Raw genomic sequence first — 18,789 nt, 5'->3', positions numbered from 1 at the left:
TGCTCTTCTCTGTACTCTTTCTAGGTGTCTCAACATCTTTTTTACATCATGGTGACCAATTTAGTAATGGAGTTGTTAAGTGAATTCGGCTTCTCCATTGATTTTGCTTGTCAAAAGGTCACAAAAGATCACATGATCATGGGGAATGCTATAAAGTTTGTAAGTGTGAAAAATGGTCTTTAGTCATTTTTTTCAGTGCTGTGGTAAACTTTGAACAGTCACTAAATGAACTGTTGTAAGTCGAGGACTATCTATATATGAATTTTATAAATTTAAAACAGGCATCACGAGAAATAAGCATAATGTACTACCATCCGGTGCTTTTAGAAATATAACTCAATGACCTGTTTTTGTGTCAGAGAAATTTCCTTACCAGATTCCTCAATACATTCAAAAAGGCAAAGCTTGAGAGTTTTGAAAAGTTTATTTGAAAAGTTTTTAAAAATTCAAAGAGATATTCAAAGATGTATCTCTGCCTTGAAAATAGTCCACGTTGAACTGAATAGCACAAACATCAACGGTTGGTCACAGGAAATGTTTTATGATGCTTTGTATTTTATAAAATGCTTTATGATGATTTTTATGTCATAAAATATTTTATAAAATTTGCCAAATTTCAGTTCCATGGGAGTCACGGTCTTTGGATTTTGGACACATTCTGTAAATTAGCCAATTTGAGGTACCTTGGTTGAAAAAAAAAATGCCCTACAATGCGCCTTTTTGCTCAGTTAAAGATTACTACTAAACCACGAGAGTTTTAGTAGTATATAAATGACAGATACCCCCATATATGTGGTTCTGGTATATAAATGTGTTCCCAGAAATATGTGAATATCTACCAATAAAAATCATGTCAATTCTTTATTTGCTAAAAATTAATGTATTTAGATGGGGTTTAGTCTGAGATATTATTTATTTGTGGTCACAAAACCTAATACAGGTAGTCCTTGAGTTATGACCATAATTGAGCCCAACATTTCTGTTGCTAAGCGAGACAGTTCTTCAGTGAATTTTGTCCCATTTTACGACCTTTCTTGTTGTAGTTGTTAAGTAAATAATTGCAGTTATTAAGCTGGTAACACAGTTGCTAAATAAATCTGGCTTCCCCATTGACTTTGCTTGCAGAAGGTCACTAAAGGTGATCACATGACCCTGGGATGCTGCAACTGTCATAAATATGTGTCAGTTGCCAACCGTCTGGGGATGCTGCAATGGTCATAAGTGTGAAAATGATCGTATGCCACTTTTTTCAGTGATGTTGTAACTTTGAATGGTCACTAAATGCACTATCCTCAATTGAGGATTACCTGTAGCACTTTGTTTTACCATCTGGATCATAAAATGAGTTTTAGAAAACTATTTGGTGCCCATAGATTCTGAGCCACCTGTGCACCACAACAGGAAATAATTAAAATATAACATTTGATTGTGATTATTATTATTTTAAAAAATCTTGGGGTTTTTGTGTTGCGCAAACAATATGGCATCTACAAGTGCAAGACACACTATGCTTGGAAAACAACTGATGCAGTCGTATTAGCATCTGACAACCTTACTTTACTCTGAATTTAAGGGTCTTATCGTGGCTTCCTCTCTGCCGAGATCATGTGTTTAAATTTTTCTTCTCTCCCCCACTATATTGTCTTTCCAAGGTTCTGCCTGATGTATTAGCAATGCAAAATCTGTTTGCTAACCCAGATTAAATAAATACAAATGGGCTGAGCATGATGATGTACAGTCCTAGAGTTTAAATCACCTAAGTGAGAGCAGAGCTGTGGCCAGACAAATAAAATGGAGCTTGTTTTTACTGCTCCAATACAAATTTTTTTGGGGGGGAAAATAAACTGTGGGGTGTAAAAGAGGGGGCAGCAGGAGGAAGTAGAAACCTGTAAAATTAGCATTTAACTATGCCTGGACGGCAGTCCTAATTAAAACAGATTTTTTTTTTCAAAATTGGCAGAAAACATGCTGCAAAAAGTGGTATTCACCCTTCAGGGGCCCCCAGCATTTCCATACCAGACCAGGTGCTGGCGCCAAGGCTCTGCTCCTTCCCTCCTCCTTCATATGCCAGCTGGCTGGGTGGTCATGTGGGAAGCCCTAATCCTTGGAATCCTGGAATCCAGCCTCACCCAGATTTCCTGTAGCTGTTCTATAATCAGTAAGAGAAGACCAGATGGATTTGCTCAAGGCAAACCGAGGCATCTTTTTGTCCCTTTGAAACCATATTTGACCGTTCTGTTTCCTGTCCCTTGGTCAGCTTATCTTCCCCTCTCCTTCTTTTTGCACACTGCCAATTATGTCTCTGCATTAATTTATGCAGAGCAGAGGGGAAAGGGGCCCTCTCTCTTTCTCCCATTAGCCATTTTACCCCAGCTTTTATACTAGATAGAGATGGAAAAGAAAACATTAACTTTAAATGGACAATGGGCGGCTTTTTTATGGAAATCGTTCAGAAGCAGGCTGGATTAGATAAGGGATACTCAAATCATGTAGATTCCCATCTTCCATTTAAATTAGCCTTTTGTTCAGAAGTAGAAAGATAAGAATGTTTACCTTTGGAAGCAAAACTGCAGCAGCTTTGGCTCTCCAGCTGCTGCTGAAAAGACAATTTCCTGGATGCTTGGAAGTGGGCTTGCTGACTTGGCTCCCTAGCCACTGCATCCTATTTACCTGAAAAAAGAGATTTATTTTTTCTCAAAGAACTGATACTATAATCCAGAGGATTGCTTCAGAAAACTGGCTGGGTTGAGCTAAAAAAGGTCAAACTCTTTGTAGTTTTCAGTGTCACGTGGGATCAGTGGTGGGATTCAAATATGTGAACAACTGGTTCTCTGTGTGGATGCCGCTTCCGGAAGTCCATTCTGAGCCTGGGCAACAAAAAATTAGCTACCGATTCTGCCGAACTGGTGCAAACTGGCTGAATCCCACCACTGCATGGGATGTAATGCAAACAGAGTCATTGGGCCTTTTTAGCACAAATGAAGGTCTTAATATATTGTGGGAAGTGGGTATATAGGAAGGGAGTCTAAAAACCTCTCCATTTGGGGCTAGAAAAATCTGTACTATAAATGAAAAAAATGTGTCGGTATCTGTACTGCTCCCTTTGCTGCTATGTTGTTTTTAAAAGTTTTTAAGCTTGCTAGCCACCCAGAGTTGTTACAGTGAGATAGGTGGGGTATATAAATTGAATAAATAACTATAGCCCTTGACTTACAACCACAATTGAGCCCAACATTTATTTTCCTAAGTGCGAAATTTGTTAAGTGAGTTTTGCCCCGTTTTACAACTTTTCTTGCCACATTTGCTAAGTGAATCACTGCAGTTGTTAAATTAGTAACAGGGGTGTTAAATGAATCTGGCTTCCCCATCAACTTTGTTTGTCAGAAGGTCACAAAAGGGGATCTCATGACTCTGGGATACTGCAACCATCATAAATATGAACCAGTTTTCAAGCATCCAAATGTAAATCACATGACCACAGGGATGTTGCAATGGTCATAAGTATGAAAAATGGTCTTAAGTCACTTTTTTCATTGCCATTGTAACTTTGAACAATCCGTAAACAAACTGTTGTAAGTCGAGGACTATCTGTATTTTTTTTTGTATAGATTTTATTAGTTTTTATGGGGTTAGGAATAAGGTGCTTGGTAGAATAGATGCTTGGTAGTGTAACTACCTGTATTATAGGGTTATTTGGACTGCTGGTGTTCCAGTTTCTTGGAGGTTCCGGTGAATATTATAGACAAAATCAAATAGATATACTTCTAGGGTTCAGGCATAGTTAATGCTGCTGGATTCTTATAAATGCACATATAACTGTTAATTTGTTAGATCAAAGAGTAGGATTCCTAAAGAACAGAGAAGAGGCTACTTGCAACACAATAACTTTTCTACTCATTTGCCACTGTACTTTGCAAACTTTAGCCTAGATTTGTATTGGACTGGTATAGGGCCCATTGTTGTGTAATCTAGCCTAGGAAAAGAGCTTCTAGACTGTTCCTCAGTCTTGGCAGCTTTAAGACATATGGACTTCAGCCAGAGAGTGCAAAGGGATTCTTGGTGCACCCTTTAACTCAATGAGCTGTTTAAAGAAATGTTTTGGGCCACAGCACAAAGCAGGACAGGTGATATCAGATGCCTCACGACACAAACAACACCCATCAGTACATGTTGATTAGATGTGAGAAAAGAGGGATACCCTTAAAATATGTTGCATCCTCTCCTTGCTCATCAGAATTCACCTCTAAAGGTTGTTGTTGTGGGGAAAATAAGAGGAAGGAACATCAGGTATATTTGCTGCCTTGAGTTATTTATAAGTGTAATAAACTTGGGACAAAAATCTAATATATCAATATAGCACTGGCAATACTCAAGGACTTCAGAAGATCACCCAATTGTCTGAAATAATAGTTTTTGTGCCTTAATCAGAATTGAAGAAAATGGCTTTTGCTCAAAAAAACCCCATGGTTTCCAACTCTGGGTTTTCATGGGAGGGAAAGGAATGACTTAATGTCCTCATCCACATTAAATATGCCTCATATACATAATGACATCCTGAGACACCCGATGCTATCATGACTTGAACTGAAGAACAGACTGTTAGTTGGAAGGGACCTTAGAGGTCTTCTAGTCCAACCCCCTACTCAGGCAGGAAACCCTATACAAACGGTCGTCCAATCTCTTCTGGAAAACCTCCAGTATTGGAGTACCCACAACCATTGGCGGCAAGTCATTCCACTGATTGTTCTCACTGTCAAGAACTTTTTCCTCAGTTCTAGATTGGATGTCTATGGAGATTCTCAGTCATCCAGGTCAATTATTCCCAAAGGTGCTTTTTCACAAGGCAACTGGACTCTCTTCAGAGCTGAAGAAGCTTCTTGGATGAGAAGCGAAACGTCTTCAAAGAAAAACAAGACAGTTGCCTTGTGAAAAAGCACTTTTGGGATTCTAGATTAGATCTCTCTTTAATGATCTTCCACCTGCTACTTCTGTCTTCAGGTGCTTTGGAGAATGGGTTGTCCTCTTATTCTTTGTGGCAGCCCCCCAAATATTGGAAGACTGTTATCATGTCACCCCTAGTCCTTCTCTTTGTCAGACACACCTAGTTCTCTCAGCCATTCATCATAACATTTAGCTTCCAGATCCCTAATCATCTTTGTTGCTTTTCCCAGCACTTGAATCTCAACATCTTTTTTTATATTGTGGTGACCAGAACTGGACAGTATTCCAAGTGTGGTCTTATTAAAGCAGTATATAGCAGTATTAATACTTCAAAAGAACTTGATACTAATCCTGTTAATGCAGTCTAGGTTTGCATCAGCTTTTTTAGCAACTGCAACAGCTAGCAAGCCAGTTAACTTAGCTACAAGATTAGTGGCCAGCTGGGATGGGCTCTCAGGTGGCATATTAAGCCAAAATGAGCCAGGTGGGTTTCACCTGAGTGCCTTGAATTTGGCTGTTGGTTTTGGTCAGTGGTGGGATTCAGCCAGTTCGCACCAGTTCAAGAACTGGTAGCTAATTTTTTGTTGGCCAAGTCCATAATGGACTTCCGGAAGCAGCATCCACATGGAGAACCGGTTGTTCACATATTTGAATCCTACCACTGATTTTCGTTTGCAAATGTGGCCGTCACCACGACGCTATAAATCGCTCTCAACACACGACTGAAAGGATTGTCCTCCCTCCCCCACCATAAAATGCTTTAATGGCGCTTTAACAGTTTATAACGGTTTTTTATTGTTTCGTGTAGGTTGGTGAGGTGTCTTCACACTATGGATTGCGATATTAAGGGCCGCGAACCTCCTCCAAGATGGCGCTCGACTCCCGCCTTTCCCCTCCCCCACTCCAGTCGAAGCAGTTCTCTTTGTCTGCTGCGGCAAAGAGGCGCCGCATTGCTGACAAGGGCGGGAAAGTAGGTCGTTGGTGCCACGCCCACTTTTCTCCCGGCGACCAGGACTATCTGCTGCAGCTGTTGGGAAAGAAGATGTTAACTAATCAGCTTGCGAGAGGCGAATAGGGGCGGCTTGCTGCCCTTACCAACCTATCGCGCTAGTCTTCGTTCACCCAATCACATCTTTCTTTTTGTGACTCATGGTTTCACGTGACAGCTAACAGAAGTGGGGGCTTTTTTTTGCAGTGATTTTCACTACTCCACCTCTTTTTTTTCATTATGAATATTTAATCAGAAGCTAACCAATGGGAAGCTTTGATTCTGATTACCTCATGTCTGCGGAGCGAAGAGTTGAGGCCATTTTACAAAGCAAGTTGATCTGCATATTCATGAAGTAGGCGGTCCTCATAGAAGGTATATAAGGGGAAGCGCGCGCAAACCGCCCCGTAGTTCGCGTTGGGACTTCGAGGGCTGTACTTTGAGTTGTACCGTCGCTAAACTACACCGGTAAGGGGGTCGCGCGTGGTGGTCGTAAAGGAAAAGTGTACGAGAAAAGTGATGTAAATAGACGCGAAATGAAGTTGTAAAACAAATGTTAATATAAGTGGGGGCAGGTGGTCAACATAAATGTAAAATATAGGTAAGGTTATTTAAGTGCGAGATTTTTTTTAGCTGGTAGGGAGTTAGATGTGAACTGCGGAAAAGACAAAATGGTTTCCAACCGGCTTTTCGGACAAACCTCAAAATGGCGCCTGAAAGGAAGACGGATGGATAATGAAAGCGCATGCGCGGAACAACGGCCTGGGGAAAACGATGTTTTGTCTGCGCACGCGCTCCAGTTACCGCGCGCCCTCTTCTGGAGTAACTGGTTCCCGGCGCGCATGCGCGGAAATGATACCTTTGTAGGATACCTTTTTTATTTTTATCTAAATATACATAAAAATGAAATACGAAACCGGATTGTATGACGCACGACTATTATTGCACCTTTCACGTGGAATATTTCAATATATTGACAGTTGTATGTGTATTTTGTATCGATCGCCAATTTTATTTATAGACAAATAGCTTCATTTCCCCAAGTTTTAATGTTCTTTTTAACACGTTAGTGCATTGCAACTCTTAATAAATCGATCATCCGAGTACCTAAACTTAAAATAGGTATAGAACTACGTGTTTGCTTGTTTTTTAAAATCCAAAACAAGGAAAACAGGAATAAAAAAATACATGGTGTAGCTTGCCTCTCATTTTTCACAGAACATTTATATTTTTAGTATTTGCTTATCCACGATTTTAAATACAAATCATTCAGTTGCTGAAGATAATAGGAATTGTTATTTTTGTATGAATCTGAGCAAAACTTGAATCTTTGATTTAACCGAAAATGGAACGGTGTTTACTGGGCTTTGATTTCAAAGCAATATGCTTTTGGTATGCCTGTCCCTTGGTGAATACTAAAATTGACTTTGATTTCTTTTACAGAAAAGAAATGGCATCCGATGAGGGAAAATTATTTGTTGGTGGACTCAGTTTTGACACCAATGAACAATCACTCGAGCAAGTTTTTTCTAAATACGGACAGATATCTGAAGGTAAAAAAAAAGCTCCAATCTCTTCTTATTTATACTACTGGAAGTTTATAGCAGATGGTTTCTCTTTTGAGAATACAAGAGTCCCTGCAGAAATTGTTTTTATGGTGGTATTTGCCACATGGAATTTTTATGAAAATAAAATTAAACACTTTAAACCATCTTCTCTTCCCTATAGTTGTTGTTGTAAAAGACAGAGAAACCCAGAGATCCAGAGGGTTTGGCTTTGTAACTTTTGAGAACATTGATGATGCAAAAGATGCGATGATGGCCATGAATGGAAAGGTGAGGAATTCTTACTCTCACTTTAACAAACAAGGGATATAACATGTTGTTTGATGAATAGATCCATAGACTTCGTGATTAGTTAATATTTCATATTTAATATTGATAAAAACCGCTGTTTACCACATAGGTAATTTTTGTAAACACAGCAGGACTGTTTCATAATCATTGCCATTTGATATCAAAACTAGTATTAGTAAAAGATTATTATTAAACCTTCTGCATAAGAGACTTATGAAGCACTCTCTTAATTTGAAGTTTAATTTTTTTTAGTCTGTTGATGGCCGCCAGATCAGAGTTGATCAAGCAGGCAAGTCCTCTGATAATCGGTCTCGTGGATATAGAGGGGGATCAGCTGGAGGCAGAGGCTTTTTCCGTGGAGGCCGAGGTAGAGGTCGTGGATTCTCCAGAGGTGAGGTTCCCTTTTCCAGTAATTTGTAGCATCTGTTTGGAGGTGGTTGAATTTATTTCAACATTTGCATTGTTCTCTCTTCCAGGTACTGGAGACAGAGGTTATGGGGGCAGCAGATTTGAATCTAGAAGTGGGGGATACAGTGGATCCAGAGACTATTATGGAAGCAGGTATGTGCAAGCAAGACACCTGACAAGTGAGATGCAATGTAATGTGGAATCCTGTGTGCTTTGTAGTTACTGATACGCTTAGTTGAACCTGTTGCCTTGTTTTCTGTCTTTCTTAGCAGAAGTCAAGGAAGTTATGGAGACAGGCCTTCAGGAGGATCCTATAGAGACAGTTATGACAGTTACGGTAAGTGTGAAATCGTGAGGGAAGGCGGATGTGCTGACATGGGAATGTATGGAGCCACTCTTGATCTTGCAGTGACCACCTTGGAAATACTTTAAGGTTTGCTTGGAGCTTTTGCTGGCAGCCTATCTCTGCCTGTGAGAGGCGCCACTCCTTTGGCAGGCCCTAAGCACTTGTGCCACGGAAAAGCAAAAAACTTCATTAATGCATGTGTAGCTCTAGTTGGATCCAAAGGCAAAGCATCCATACCTAGTTTTCTGAAGCTGAAAAGAACACCCAGAGTCCTCAAGGCCAGAAGGAAAAAGAATACAAAATGGGTGGGACAAGAGATAGCAAGCTAGTGTTTGAAGTGCTTGGCAAACAAGTAGGGGAGGAAAAATTGCTGGAACTTGTCTGTGCTTCAGTGCCTTTACAACTCTGCCTGCTTCTTGTCCTCAGCTACACACAACGAATAAAAAACCTTCCTGGCTCAAGATCGTCCTTCCATTGGCTGTATTTATAAAGATTTTTGGAGCTTCGCTGAAATCGTTCTTGTGTAGTCATCTCCTTTGTATTCTTACTTTTGTAGTAAACTCGCAATTCTGATCTTGTCAATAACACAGCCTTGACAGCTTCTAATATGTAATGGTCTGTTCAGACTCAAAGAAAGCGCTGGGTTTTTCTCGAGTGTTTTAATTTTTTTTTAAAACACTTAAGATTTTAGTTCATTTGTGAGCAAAGGCGTGTATATGTGTTTTAGGGGTTTTTTATGTTTTGTTTTTTTTTAAAAAAAAAAAAAGACCGGAAGGTTTGGGGCCCCGTATTTGTTTTTCTTTTGAGCAAGAAAGGACCTTAATTGTTCAGTAGAAGCTGAGCAAGCTGTGAACTTTTTTTTTTGTTAAGTGCATCGTTTTGTTAAAAAATTTAATCAACCTTTAGTGTATCGAGGTACTGTAGCCTGGGTATGAATTTTAAAAGGCAGCCTACCTTGATATATCTAAAGAAATACTTTTGCTTGTATGTTCAGCCTGCATTAAGAGACTTTAACTTGTATGCCATAAAATTTAACCCAGAGAGAGACTGCAGATTTTACCACCCAAAGGGTTCATGGAAAAAATGTTTGTTTCTATTGTCCTTTTTTTACTGAAAGAAAGTATGCCTAATTCAATTGTTGTAACTTTGAAGTGGTGAAAAAGGATTTCTTGTACAGTTTACTTTGGCTTCACGAAGCCTATTAAAAGTCCATCTGAAAAAAAAAATTGCTTGAAATCTTACATCTTGCTGCACAACACGAGTCTGGATGAACGTGAAACTGTACAATTAGATAGGAACGAAAGTAGTAAGTGAAAGGCTATAACTGAGGGAGAGAACCAGGCCCCAGATTTCTTAGAAACAAAAACGTAAACAATGCTGTAATTTATCAGGCCTCATGACATCAATCAAGCAGTTTGAGAATGATTGAAAACAAAGGTGTACTGGAAGGACATCACAAATAATTTTGCTCCTAAAGCAATCACTTAGCTTTGGCTGGAATTGCTCCAAACTTTGAAGGAAATTAATTTCACTCATTGTTATTTAATATGCTGTTAGCAAAGTGTTAGGTTAAATAAGACCGATAGCTCCATACTAACTAAAACAAACTAGCCTATTAACTGAGAACCAGCCAAACATTTAGCTAGCCCATAATGGAGTCTCTTGTTAACTGGGTCAGCTGCCACTAGTCCAACAGTGTTCCAAGGCCAATAATTGTGACCTAATTTAGCTAGCTTTGTCGTTGCCTTTTAAGTTCTAAGAATTTTCTGCTAGCATATGGAAAACTGCAGTGCCTTGGCGAAAAAGAAGTGTTGTGCCTCCAACAGAGAGAACCTCTGAGACGAAAGCTGCTCTCTTGGCTAGTTCATATGTGGGGATAGTCCTGTAATTCGAGGTAACTCTTTTCCTCATGTCCGCATCCTTCCTCCTGTTGAGAGCTCATATATATATATATATATATAATTTATTTTTTGGAAAGTCTTAACCTATGTGAACTGAATTTTTTTCTGCCAACCTTGTTCAGGCTAAAGCATTTTTTTAAATTTTTAAAAATTCTTCCTTACCAATGAGTCTTTGACTTTTATGGCATAACTTTGTTGTGTGGGCAGAAGTGCAGCCATCTCTTTTGCCAGTAGGATTAGATGAAAGATGGGGAGCTGATTTCTGCTCATCTCCGAAGATATCTTAAGACTTAAGTCACGTAACCATAATGATGTTTTGCCATCTTGTTTGCATTTTAACTTTTTCCCCATAGCCCACACTGTTCCTAAGCAGCAGCCATTATCCACCGTGACTAACTGCTTTTTGAGGGATCAGGTGCCATTGGCCGGTCCGAGGGAAGCGTCTTGGAACAGTTGGCCCAAGCTGGGCTCTTGAGTTACCTTTGTGGAAACCTTTTGTAGGAAACACTGCTTGTCTTGTTGAAGGGTGGGCAGGGTAGAAATTTTGTAGCATTTGCTCTGGATAACAATATTTTGTAACACAAGTTTGTCTTGACAGGTTGATGGAAGAGATGGACACTTGAGTCGGAAATGGATGTTTCAACGCTGAGGACCAAAGTCTTAACTGAAACCATCAGCTTTGCACACACAGGTATCGGTCCTCTGCGAGGTTTCTGTGCCGCCTCGGTTGCTATGGCAGGAATCTTATGGAAGTGGCTGCTTTTATAGCTACCTGACTTGGCTACCTTTAAAAGAAGGCCTCTTTAAAATTTCAATTTCAAAGCAAAATTCATTGAATTTTTAACAATAATGTTAGAATCGGATTTTAATACTTTTTTGCTCTTATCTTTCAGCTGCATGTTTCTTGGAAGAGGATTGACAAGGATCATGGCAATTCTGAAGGAAAACAGGATTGTGAATTAGAATGCTCTGAATGACCCGAGAACATGTACAAAACTTAATAAAACAATAGGGCTAAAGACATGGGTAGTGTGAATGTGTATACCTTAAAATAGTAATTGTGAGGATAACACTTGAGGAAATGCAATTCTCTACCGCCCTTTTGCTTGCGTGAAAGCCAGATGGGTAACTCATTTCTTCAGTTCAATCCACCTCGCCACCTAGGGTGGTTGTGGGAGAAATAGGAACATGTTTGGCACTTAAAATTATTTATAAAGGTGGGGTTTTTTTTAAATCAAATATTTGATACTGAATAGAAATTTGAACGTATCTTTCCTATCCATTCATTGATTGGGGAGAGCAAACAAGTCCCACAAGTGTCCTTTTCTTAGAGTTGACAATCTCCCACACGAGACTTGGCACACTGCAGTTAGCCCATTTTACCAGTAATAAACAACTTTTCCCCCTATAGTTTAACATAAGCTAATGTTATTGAAAGCTGCTACTTTTAATACAGAATTAAGTCAAAGTGTTCTTGGTTTAGTTTATAACCTGTCTAGTACATTAAATTGAAGTTACTTCTCATTGCTTATTTCTGCAGAAGAGTTAAGCATTCTCCAATTTACAGAGTTCAGCTTCTTTTAAAAAATCCATGTCCAAGTCATTCCTCCTCACATTTCAAGATTGCAGAAAGCCATCTCTCATTCTGTTTGTGGAAACCCACAATAAGACAATACTGTTCAGCAAAGACTTCGGGATGTGGGCTTTGAAAGGAGACGATCTCCATTGCCCCCTCCCTGAACAGGTTTAACCACTTGGCAGCATGTGAAATCACCTACAGTCAGGTCCAGAAATATTGGGACAGTGACACAATTTGAACATCTTTGGCTCTACGCCACCACAATGGAGTTGGAATGAAACAAACACAATGTGCTTTAACTGCAGACTGTCAGCTTTAATTTGAGGGTATGTACATCCAACTCAGGTGAACGGGGTAGGACTTACAGCAGTTTGCATATGTGCCTCCCACTTGTTAAGGGACCAAAGATAATGGGACAGAATAATCATAAATCAAACTTTCCCTTCTTAATACTTGGTTGCAAATCCTTTGCAGTCAATCACAGCCTGAAGTTTGGAACACAGACGTCACCAGACGCTGGGTTTCATCACTGGTGATGCTCTGCCAGGCTCTACTGCAACTGTCTTCAGTTCCTGCTTGTTCTTGGGGCATTTTGTCTTCAGCAAGTGAAATGCATGCTCAATGGGATTCAGGTCAGGTGGTTGACTTGGCCATTGCATAACATTCCACTTCTGTCCCTTCACAAACTCTTTGGTTGCTTTTGCAGTATGCTTTGGGTCATTGCCCATCTGCACTGTGAAGTGCTGGATGGTCCTTTTATTTTTTCGCTTCTAAATGTGAAATTCCCTGCATGTTGAAAAATCTCCCCATTCTCAATTCTGCAGAATTCCTTTTTTTAAAAATAAACCATCTCAGATTTCCTGTAGGACAGATGTTAGGGGGATTACTGGGGATGGTGTTAAAATACCTAGAGGGAGTTTGGGGCTTAAAGCCAAATCTACTGTAAACATGCATTGCCCTATATTTTTTAGCCTGCTGATTATTTAGCCCACCTAAATCCTAACAAAAAACATTTGCTATTTTTTTCTGCAAGTTTCTTAATTCTCTGAAAAAGCTTTTTTGTGTGCAGCTTATCCATGGAAGTTTTTCCCATTTAGTACATGTTTCCAGAGATGACTGACAAGGGGATAAAGCCCTTTAGTAGAGTCTCCCATTCCAATGTGGTTCTTGGATGCTGATCTGTATGATTCCTGCAGCCAATGATGTGGGTTCCTCCAACTGATTGTAGTGCCCCTGAGTATTTCAGTCAAGAGGCACATTTGAGTAGGTTGACACATTTTCATAAATAACTGCAGGTGTGTACATGGTCACAAAAACACATTTACGATGAGACCAATGAGTGAGTTCTCTACCGCTTTGGTTTTTCTCCCTTTTTCTGGATAGGTGGGCTGGACCTGTGTCCAAATTCATCTTATTGTACCAATTCTAATTTTCTACTAGTGCTTTGGAGCCCAGAAGCCTCTTTAAGCCTTCAACTCCCATGGCAGATTGGAGAATTCTGGGAATTGAAGTCCGTGCCTCTTAAAGTTGCTGAGTTTGAGATTCGCTGCTGTGGATTAATGTATTGCTTTTTAAGTTGAAGGAATCAAACATGGAGCAGAAGGGAGAGTGGTCCAAGGACTTTTTGCAATCCATGGTGACTTTATTGGGCAAAATGCAGTTTTCCAAACTGAGTAAGACAGTTTGTATGTAACTGCATGTGATTAGCAGAAGTGGATTACTCCACTGGATCTCGCACCTCTGTCCTGCAGCTACATCTAAGAAGGAATTCACTCTTTTCACCAGATTTGCATGTAAACTCATGTTCTCCCTTTTTTCTTAGACCAAAGGCTAGATGCAGATAATCCTTGAGTTATGACTGTAATGGAGTCTGTCCATCGTAATAAATTGGGCGATCCATGTGATTGATCCAATTTTCTAAACATTTTTTGCAGCAGTTGTTAAGCAAATCACTGGTGGTTAAGCAAAGCGATGATTTTACTGGGTATTTTCGGCAAAAACTAGTCATAAAATACAGGATGCTACAAACGGCCGTAAATGGGTTCAAGTTGCCGAGCAGTCGGTCGTGTGGCCATGGGAGGGGGCCACTGTCAAACTTCAATTCTGGGTCAAGTCTCCTTGTGATGGTGTGTGTTGCCACTTTAAATAGTCGCTAAGCGGCTGGTTGTAAACCAAGAATAATCGTAGTTCGAATATAGCTAGGCCTCGACTTCCAGTAGTTCGTTTAGTGACCATTCGAAGTCACAGCGGGGCACTGAAAAAGGACTTACGACCGTTTCTCACACTTAACAATGTTTGCAGCATCCTCAGGGCCACGTGATCAAAATTCAAACACTTGGCAACTGACTCATCTTTATGACCATTGCAGCATCCCGTGTAACGATCCCCTTTTGCGATCTGACAAGCAAACGTCAATGACAAAACCGTATTCACTTAACAGCCATGTTCCTAGCTAAACAACTGCAGCCGTTTCCTTAACAACTGTGGCAGGGAAGGTCATTAAATGGGGCAAAACTCCACTTAACAAATGTCTCGCAAGAGAAATGTTGTGGTTGTAAGTCGACTAACCGGAGTCTTCCTGCCTTAAGAGTACAAAGCACACCGATTAAAGTAGATACTTCTCCTACCCAGCAGAGGGCGCTGTCTAGCAAGAGATTCCCCTCTCTCCATTTCCGTTCAGAAAGACCAGATGCTTAGAGAATCCGAATTAATGAGAGACTAATTCACCCCTCTGTGTGCTGAGTGTGAGAGATGAGCTGCAAATTATTCCCGCACCAGGCGAAACGGAGGAGTGGCTTGTGCCTCACTAGCAGAGGCTTTACCGTTTGCAGCTGGCCAGGTTCAGCTTCAGCAGATAGTTTTCCAGCTTTTTGTTAAGGCGACAACATGGCCTAACCGTAGCCGCCATTTTCAAGAGAGAGATTTAAACACCAAAGGTCTCTTCTTCCGGATCAGAGCTGAACTCCTGGTGTTGGCATTCCCACCTCTTGTGTCTCCCAGCTTTGGTTCCTGCCTGCATTTGGGAAGTCTAAGTAAGCTCATTTTCTTTTCCTAGCTAGATGCAGGGTTTCCCAACCTTGGCAACCTTTTTAAGATGTGTGGACTTCCAACTCCCAGAATGCTGGCTGGGGAATTCTGGGAGTTGAAAAATCCACACATCTTCAAGCAGCCAAGGTTGAGGAAGGCTGCCGTAGGAGCTATTCTAAGCACGGAATTTCCCTTTCAGCAACGTGTGTTTTGCTGAATCTGTTCCACGACTTTCCTTTGGGACCGCTGCATCTTCTATTTTTGCCCATTGAAAAAAAAAACAAGCGTATTTTCCATCCTGCCTCCCTCCCCAGTATTCAAAGGGTGCCGCAGAGGCAGCGAATGGAAATTCTGTGGAAATTCTGACAATCGACAGAGGGCTTCTGAGCCCTTGCAGATTCGTCTCCCAGATGGAGAGAATGTCTGTTCTTTATTCTTTATTCAGGGCCAATGGGATTATTCGGGTCCCTGCTTGCAAGTGTCAACCCCAGAGACTGTCAGTTGAGAAGGGATCGGATTAATCAGCATTGATTAAATCGTGTCCACCTCCTCCACAGTCTTTCACTAAGGAGCGCCACAAAAACAGCAGAAATGTGGTTGCTATTTATTACCGCTCGTCCTCGACTTTACGCTGACAACAGTGCAAAATTTGTTGCTAAGCGAAAACATTTCAGTGAGTTTTGCCCCGTTTTACAACCATTCTTGCTGCAGTTCTTAAGTGAATCACTGCCGTTTTTAAGCTAGCAACACGGTTGTTAAGTGAATCTGGCTTCCCCCATTGACTTTGCTTGTAAGAATATTGCAAAAGGGGATCACGTGACCCCAGGACACGGCAACTGTCATAAATATGAGTCGGTTGCCAAGCGTCCGAATTTTGATCACATGACTATGGGGATGCTGCAATGGTTGTCAGTGAAAAACAGTCATAAGTCACTTTTTTCAGTGCCGTTGCAACTTGGAAGGGTGACTAAACGAACTGTTGTAAATTGAACACTTCCTGTTTATTACATTTACCTGCCACCTATCTTGTTTCCTTCCCGATTATTAAATTTATTTGCCATCCATCTCATTTCAAAGTAATTCTGGGCGGGTTACAGCATAAGCTGTGTGAATAAATGCTTTCATAGCTTTTCTCCACAAGCTGCACATTAAAAAAAGATATTAATGGGGAGAGGTGTTGTCTGCTCACAATGGCAAGATGCAGATTAACGTCAAAGAGAAATAAAACGAATCTTGGCATGTTTGGGCATTTCTCGAGGAATGCAGACGATCAAAATATTTTTAAAACTTTTGCAAAGAGTAGAGGGGACTCAAAACTCAAGACTGGGTCTCCTGACTCCATGCAGATTAAGTAAAGAAAAATAAAATGAGGAAGGAGGCATGGATTGGTAAATTTACGCTTCAGCAGGTTCTGCAACAAGCAGGGGGTTGGATTAGATGACCTCTGAGGTGCCTTCCACCTCTGTCTCTGAATCAGGACAAAATGTTTGGGTCTGACAGCTTTCCATCTGCTTTTTAGTCAACAATAATGTAAAGCAAGAATGATACTGGCCTACCTTCCAAGGCTTGTTGTTAACTGACATTCAAGAGAGAATTCTAATTGACCCACAATAGCTTTTATTTTTTTATTTGTATCCTGTTTTTATTATTTTTACTAATAACTCAAGGTGGCAAACATATCCAACACATCTTCCTTCTATTTTTTCCCCACAACGACAACCCCAGGAGGTGGGCTAGGCTGAGAGAGATAAATTGACTGGTTCTTAGCTTCAATAGCTTGATACAGCCTTCATTTTCCGAGGTACTGATCAGTAACAAATGCTAGGGACTAGTAACTCGATTGATCCCTCAATCGTATGCCTGTATGCTATTTTCCAGAAGATTACAGATCAACTGTGCCGATAGTTGTTGCCCCATTTAACCTTGTTCGAAAGATCACTGGATGAAGCCTTTGTATGCTCTCCCTGTCTCTGAGAATATCTGTTTTAACGGAATAATTCACTTGATATCCTCAGTTTGGTGTCTAAAGCCTCTCTAGCAGCTGGCACCCAGTTAATTTTGATTGATCTTGCAGCAAAAATGAATTGAAATTAGCATTAGGATAGGAGGCCACCAGGAAATGCATGCATGTATGTAAGGCTTAGAAGTTAAAAAGAACATAATTTGGGAAGAAAGGAGAGGCAACCATTTTCATGTTTTCTCTCTGGGGGAGTCTGCACCTACAATAACAAAATTATTCATTTGTGTATCAACCGTGCTAAGAACTTGCCACAACTGCAAATTAATGACAGCTGTATAAAACCCCTGTTTAGTTGATCTCCTCAGAGGGAGATCCAATCAGGAAATAAAGAGGAATTTCCTGACAGCAAGAATTATTAAGCCGGGGGTCTTCAAACTTGGCCCTTTTATGACTTGTGGACTTCAACTCCCAGGCTGGCTGAGGAATTCTGGGAGTTGAAGTCCACAAGTCATAAAAGGGCCAAGTTTGAAGACTCCTGTATTAAGCAGTGGAACAGCAGGAGTTGTGAAGGTTTCAAGAAAAGATTAGGCAACCATTTGTCCAGATTTGAGAACTCCTGCCTTAAGCAGGGGTTAGACTAGAAGACCTCTAATTCTGATTCTATGGGTCTAAACCAGCGGTCTGATTCTATGGGTCTAAACCAGGGGTCTTCAAACTTGGCCCTTTTATGACTTGTGGACTTCAATTCCTAGAATTCCTCAGCCAGGCATGCCTGGCTGAGGAATTCTGGGAGTTGAAGTCCACAAGTCATAAAAGGGCCAAGTTTGAAGACCCCTGGTCTAAACTTTCTAACCAAAGGGTAATCTATGTTTACCCATTCTAATTGTCAGTTTAAGACAGTGGTTCTCAACCTGTGGGTCGGGACCCCATTTGGGGTCGAATGACCATTTTACGGGGGTCGCCAAACAACACAGTCCGCCATTTTTCCCCCCTTTTCCTTAGCTGTGCTACTACCTTTTATTCTATTGGCTTTTGAAAGCCAATAGAATAGACTCTCTTGAATAGAGTCTAATTCTATTGGCTTTCAAAAGCCAATAGGAATTGTCCAGGCTGTCTCTGCCCTGCTGAGCCCGCCAAAAGTCCCATTCTGCAAACTGCTGCACCAGTTGAGTAGTCCTCGACTTATGACCGGTTGAGTAGTCCTTGACTTATGACCAGTTGGGGGTTACGGCATTAAAAAGGTTGAGAACCACTGGTTTAGGACCAAACTTGTTGGTGCAAAACATCCACCGGTCAGTAGATGGCACCCAAGAGAAGACTGAAACTCTCCCCTGCCACCCGGTGGCAGAGCCCATTTTTGCAGATTGAGGATCATAAAAACAAACAGCCACCGTTAATACACTTCGTTGCAACTTCAGCACCCTTGATTCTTTCTACAATCTACACCAGGGGTCTTCAAACCTGGCCCTTTTATGACTTGTGGACGTCAACTCCCAGAATCCCTCAGCCAGGCACACGTACCTGGCTGAGGAATTCTGGGACTTGACGTCCACAAGTCATAAAAGGGCCAGGTTTGAAGACCCCTTGATCTACACGCTGCTCTTCGGGAGCTGGCCTTTTGAATCCAATCGTATTTTAATGTAAGAAAAGTCGATCTGGCTAACGCTGTGCTGGGATCCAGCTCGCCCCGTTTGCCTAGGAAGCGGTAACACGGATCGGAGCCCCCTGAAAGTCGGCAGCCCTTCCTGGAAATCGGAGATTTTAACACAATCACAACACTGGC

At 40.9% G+C, this 18,789-nt stretch overlaps 2 protein-coding genes across 7 annotated transcripts in view; both read left to right on the top strand.

Annotated features, from left to right (window-relative positions):
- Window positions 1-6,240: 6,240 nt before the first annotated feature.
- Window positions 6,241-11,463, top strand: LOC120297055 (cold inducible RNA binding protein). 6 transcript variants are annotated; one of them, XM_039319263.1, is made up of 8 exons: window positions 6,241-6,397; window positions 7,373-7,482; window positions 7,658-7,764; window positions 8,038-8,176; window positions 8,262-8,346; window positions 8,466-8,530; window positions 11,039-11,131; window positions 11,334-11,463. In XM_039319263.1, the coding sequence occupies exons 2-7, from the start codon at window positions 7,380-7,382 to the stop codon at window positions 11,041-11,043; spliced, it is 504 nt and encodes a 167-aa protein (XP_039175197.1). In that variant the 5' UTR covers window positions 6,241-6,397; window positions 7,373-7,379; the 3' UTR covers window positions 11,044-11,131; window positions 11,334-11,463. The 6 variants fall into 6 exon arrangements, with proteins under 6 accessions (XP_039175197.1, XP_039175195.1, XP_039175196.1 ...); XM_039319261.1 differs by having other exon boundaries at window positions 8,966-11,131; XM_039319262.1 differs by having other exon boundaries at window positions 8,463-8,530.
- A 3,062-nt stretch (window positions 11,464-14,525) lies between these two features.
- LOC120297070 (CACN subunit beta associated regulatory protein) overlaps window positions 14,526-18,789 on the top strand; it is a 38,718-nt gene continuing 34,454 nt past the window's right edge. Inside the window, exon 1 of the mRNA XM_039319297.1 lies at window positions 14,526-15,051. The gene's annotated coding sequence lies outside the window, so the exon portion shown is untranslated. The remainder of the gene's footprint in view (window positions 15,052-18,789) is intronic.

Source organism: Crotalus tigris, unplaced genomic scaffold, assembly GCF_016545835.1.
Source record: "Crotalus tigris isolate CLP2741 ecotype Arizona unplaced genomic scaffold, ASM1654583v1 scf7180000022970.308977840:1548163, whole genome shotgun sequence".
In the NCBI taxonomy this organism is placed as follows: Eukaryota; Metazoa; Chordata; class Lepidosauria; order Squamata; family Viperidae; genus Crotalus; species Crotalus tigris.
This window is presented reverse-complemented; position numbering and strand designations above follow the sequence as displayed.